Below are 4,893 nucleotides of genomic sequence, written 5' to 3'. Positions count from 1 at the left end.
GGGCCATTCATAATGGAACCAAATAATGGTATCTATATAGAAGAGGTTTTAAAAAATGAAGCTGAACATCTTCATAAATCAAAGGGAGTTGTGATTGAAGAAAATAGCCCCGCAGCTCGAAAGAAAATTGTGTTGGAAAAGCCACCATATGGCATGACTCAGCAGCTCAAACCTTTATATATTAAGGTACTGGTGGAAGGGAGGCCCCTGACAAGAGTTCTGGTGGATAATGGTTCAGTATTGAACGTTGTTCCAATCAATGTCACGCGTATGCTTGGAAAATCGCCTGAAGACATCATTCCAATTGATGTATCCATTATTGGATTCACGGGAGGAATAATAAAGACACAAGGTATTCTACCGTTGGAATTAACGGTGGGAGATAGAACTTCAATCACAGCCTTCTTTGTCATTGAATCCACAACGGCCTATAACTTGCTTTTAGGCCGTGAATAGATTCACCCAAACTTTTGCATTCCATCTTCACTCCATCTAATGTTGATATTTTGGGATGGAGATGAGGTAAAAGTGGTGGAGGCTGATAACCGGTCATTTGTGGCAATAATTTACCATGCAGATGCTGAGCTTTACAGTGAAGAATTCGTTCCAATCAGATTTATTATAAAGGATAGCGAGGGCCGTCCAAGGAAGACCACCATGAGGAGAACTCTCATAGAAGAGGACATAAGTGAGCTTTTCCAAGGAACACCAATGCCAATAATTCTACCAAAAGCCGGTGTTCAGCACTACATTTCAAATAAAAGTTTTTATAGAAGAGAAACCTAAAGAAGATAGAATACTTGGCCAGGTGGTTAATTGCTGCCTTGCCAGGTTGAAAGCATATCTAGCCGAGCTATGGCTGAAAAGGACTGCAGCTACCAGTACTTCATTTTCAACCAATGTTTTGGAGATTATGGAAGATACTGAAGACAAGTTGGAAGCTATCCAACTAACAGACTTGAAGGCAGCACCAATGAAGCTTGATGATCTTAAGGCCGAAGAGCAAGATCCACTTTTGGAAGTTAATCTTGGAATGGAGCAAGACCCACGGCCTACCTACATCAGTAAGCTTTTGGAACCAACCTTTAGAGAAGAATTGATTTCATTGCTTGAAGAATACAAAGATTTCTTTGCATGGACGTATGAGGAAATGCCAAGACTTTCCAGAGAGTTGGTGGAGCATAAACTGCCAATTAAGGAAGGTTTTAAACCTTTCAAGCAGCCTGCAAGAAGAATGTCCTAGGAAGTTGTTCTAAAGGCCAAGGAAGAAATTGAAAGGCTACATAAGGCTGGTTTTATAAGAACCACCAGGTTTGTGGACTGGATTTCTAATATTGTTCCAGTTATTAAGAAGAATGACAAGCTAAGGGTATGTGTAGATTTCCAGAATATCAATCTTGCAACTCCAAAAGATGAATACCCAATGCCTGTTGCTGACCAGTTGGTAGATTCTGCTGCTAAGAATGAAATTCTTTCATTTATGGATGGACATTCCTGGTAAAACCAGATTTACATTATAGAGGAAGATATTGCTAAGACAGCCTTCAGATGTCCAGGATCCGTTGGAACCTTTGAATGGGTTGTCATACCATTTGGGTTGAAGAATGCTGGAGCAACATATCAAAGGGCCATGAATGCCATTTTTCATGACATGATTGGCCATTTTCTGGAAGTCTACATTGATGATGTAGTCATCAAGTCCTCGGCCAAGGTTCACTGTCTTCAGAATTTGAGATGGCTTTTGAAAGAATGAGGCAGCACAAGTTGAAGATGAATCCCTTGAATTGCACATTTAGGGTTTCAGCAGGAAACTTCTTGGGTTTCCTGGTTCACCAAAGAGGTATTGAGATAGATCAAAATAAAGTAAAGGCAATTATTGAAGCAAAGCCACAGGCCACTAAGAAAGAACTACAAATATTTTTTGGCCAGGTTGGATATTTAAGGAGGTTCATTGCCAACCGTACTAGAAAGACTCAAGCTTTCTCCCCATTGCTGAAATTGAAAGGTGCTGAAGAATTCAAGTGGATAGAACAACACCAGAAAGCCTTTGAAGGTTTGAAAAACTACCTGGCCAACCCTCTAGTGATGATGCCTTCAATCAAGAAGCGGCCTTTAAGATTATACTTATCGGCCGCTGATGAATCATTTGGAACCCTCCTAGCCCATAACAATGAATGGGGAAAGGAGTAAGCCATCTATTATCTAAGTAAGGTGTTCACTCCAGTGGAATGTAGGTACACTTCCATTGAAAAGTTGTGCCTTTCCTTATAGTATGTGGTTATGAAGTTAAGAACCTACATGTTGCCAGTAGTCGTGTATATCATTTCTCAAGCAGATTTGATTAAGTATATACTTTCGAGGCCTTTGATCACTGGACGTATTGGAAAGTGGTTATTGGCCTTAATGAAGTTTTTTTTCAAGTATATTCCACAAAAGGCAGTCAAAGGAAGGGCGGTGGCAAAATTTCTAACAGATCATCCTTCTACCAAGATAGATTCAGAAGTATGTGACGAGGTGGATAATTTCTACCTTGACTATACACCTTGGACTCTTATGTTTGATGAATCAAGCACTCATGATGGAGGAGGAGCTGGAATAGTCATCATTTCACCAAAGGGAAGGAAAACCACATTTTCTTTCTTCTTGGATTTCAAGTGTACAAACAACCAAGCTAAGTATGAGGCACTAATTATTGGGCTCGAAATCCTACTAGAGCTAAAGGTGGATAAGGTCTAGATTATTGGAGATTTAAACTTGATACTTAGCCAACTTTCTGAAGAATATAGATGTCTCAACTGGCATTTGAGGCCTTTTCACTCTGTGGCCTTGGAATTACTATGCTAGTTTGATGATTTCCAACTCAAATATTGGCCAAGGCATTTAAACATGGAGGCTGATGATCTAGCTTAATTAGCTTCTCGAGTAAAAGTCCCACTGGGTGTAGAAGAGAACTTGATTACAATTAATAGAAGGACTCTCCCTTCTATAGAGTCACGGCATGAGATGGCAGGTCATTTCCAAGCTGACGGGCCAGAAAAAATCAAACCTGCCAGGAAGACATGGGAGATTTTCAATGTTGATATAGATGGATTAGACTTGGAAGATTGGAGAACACCAATTATCCATTTCTTACAGGAGCCTTGTGCTAAGGTGGACAAGAGAGTCAGCTTTTGACACCTTATTATATTTTGATTGATGGAGATCTCTACAAAAAGAATAAAGAAGATGGACTCTTGTTTAGACGCCTTGGCAGGAATGAGTCCATGAGAGTGATGACAGAATCACACATTGGAATATGCGAAGCACATCAAGCTGGAATCAAGATGATGTGGCTTCTTAGAAGGTACAGTTATTATTGGAAAGACATATTAAAAGATTGCATAGAGTTTGTAAAGACTTGTATTGCATGTCAAGAACATAGCCCAGTCCAAAGAGTTCCAACCATCAACATGTAGCCGGTAGTGAAAATATGGACATTCAGAGGGTGGGCTTTGGATTTTATTAGAAAGTTAAGGCCATCATCTGCAGATTGCCACACTTATATGGTGGTTGCAATCGATTATTTCACAAAGTGGGTAGAGGTTATTCCATTGAAGACCTGTGAGCAGTCAACGGTGATTGATTTTATCAAGAAACACATTATTCATAGGTTTGGAATTCTAGAAACTCTCACCACTGACAGAGGCATTTCCTTTGTTGGAAACCAAGTTATTGATTATTGTTCTAAATGTGGTGTCCAAGTGATCAGTTCTACTCCGTATTTTGCCCAAGCAAATGGACATGTAGAAGCTTCCAACAAAGTAATTCTTAACATTTTTGAAAAGATGGTGGAGAATCATCGAAGGAATGGCATCACCTACTTTCTGAGGCCCTTTAGGCTTACAGGAATTTAAAAAGATCGAGTACGGGCGTCACACCATATATACTTACATATGGACATGATGTCGTCCTTCCAATGTAGATGACCATTAGGTTTGTAAGGGTGGCTTTCCAAAATAAGCTAACTCCAGCAGATTACAACCATGCTATGTTGGTAGAATTGGAAGACCTTGATGAAGTCTGTCTCAATGTCTTAGACCATGTTATTGCTCAAAAGAAGAAAGTCATGTGGGCATACAACAAGAAAGTAAAGGCAAAATCATTTGTTGAAGGAGATTTGGTATGGCAAGTCAAGTTTTCACCTGCAGTTAAAGACAATGAATATGGAAAGTGGACCCCTAATTGGGATGGTCCTTACTTGGTGGAACAAGTCCTTGGAAAATAGGCTTATAGATTGATGAACATAGATGGAGGATCCTACAAGCATCCTGTGAATGGTGCATACTTGAAAGAATATCACCCTTCAATCTCTGAAAACTGGAAATCCACAATCATTCAACCGGCCATGTAGAATGGCTAGTATCTTCCTTTCCAAGTAAACCGAAAAGCTGGAAAGGAAGCGTAATGGCCATACTTCGGCCATTCTAAGAAGGAAAAGCTAAGTACTTGGACAAATACATTGGCTAAAGTTATGAAGCAGACTTAGCTGAATTTCCAAGATCAGCTGATTTCCTAAGTATGGAGCATTTCATTGAGAAGAGTCTACATTACATGGTCCAGGTTCTATTCATACTAAAATTACTCATCTCGCTTGTATATACATGAATTTCCATGTTAGCAATTCCAAGTTAAGTCCAGCCATATTGAAAGTACCTAAGAAACTTTTTCTTATCCCTTTGTTTTATACAAAACATCCCTTCATTCTTCCAGTACTTCCACTTCTTCTTCTTCAATTTCTTTTTCTTCTGCTTTATATGGCGAAATTCAAATCACATGCCTTGTCATCAAATTGTTCCACAAGGCATGAAATTTGGGGGGCATATGTTTACTCTATTATTTTTGGCTCAATGGAAA

The 4,893-nt window shown here is 39.4% G+C and overlaps 1 protein-coding gene across 1 annotated transcript; it reads left to right on the top strand.

The window, feature by feature from the left end:
- The first annotated feature begins 3,542 nt into the window (after positions 1 to 3,542).
- Positions 3,543 to 4,264, top strand: LOC132276950 (uncharacterized). The gene is made up of 2 exons (XM_059778604.1): positions 3,543 to 3,800; positions 3,962 to 4,264. The coding sequence occupies exons 1-2, from the start codon at positions 3,543 to 3,545 to the stop codon at positions 4,262 to 4,264; spliced, it is 561 nt and encodes a 186-aa protein (XP_059634587.1).
- Positions 4,265 to 4,893: the final 629 nt, after the last annotated feature.

This window comes from Cornus florida, unplaced genomic scaffold (genome assembly GCF_030987335.1).
Source record: "Cornus florida cultivar Cherokee Brave unplaced genomic scaffold, ASM3098733v1 CherokeeBrave_3.0.0_Hap2_Chr01, whole genome shotgun sequence".
NCBI classification, from domain to species: domain Eukaryota; kingdom Viridiplantae; phylum Streptophyta; class Magnoliopsida; order Cornales; family Cornaceae; genus Cornus; species Cornus florida.
The sequence above is the reverse complement of the archived record's forward strand: the minus strand, read 5'-3'. Positions and strand labels throughout refer to the sequence as shown.

Bases quoted from the DNA above. Each gene is read 5' to 3' on its own strand.
- LOC132276950 (XM_059778604.1), top strand. From the start codon at position 3,543: ATGGTGGTTGCAATCGATTATTTCACAAAGTGGGTAGAGGTTATTCCA. The intron at 3,801-3,961 runs GTAATTCTTAAC...CTTCCAATGTAG, and splicing joins ATGTAGAAGCTTCCAACAAA to ATGACCATTAGGTTTGTAAG.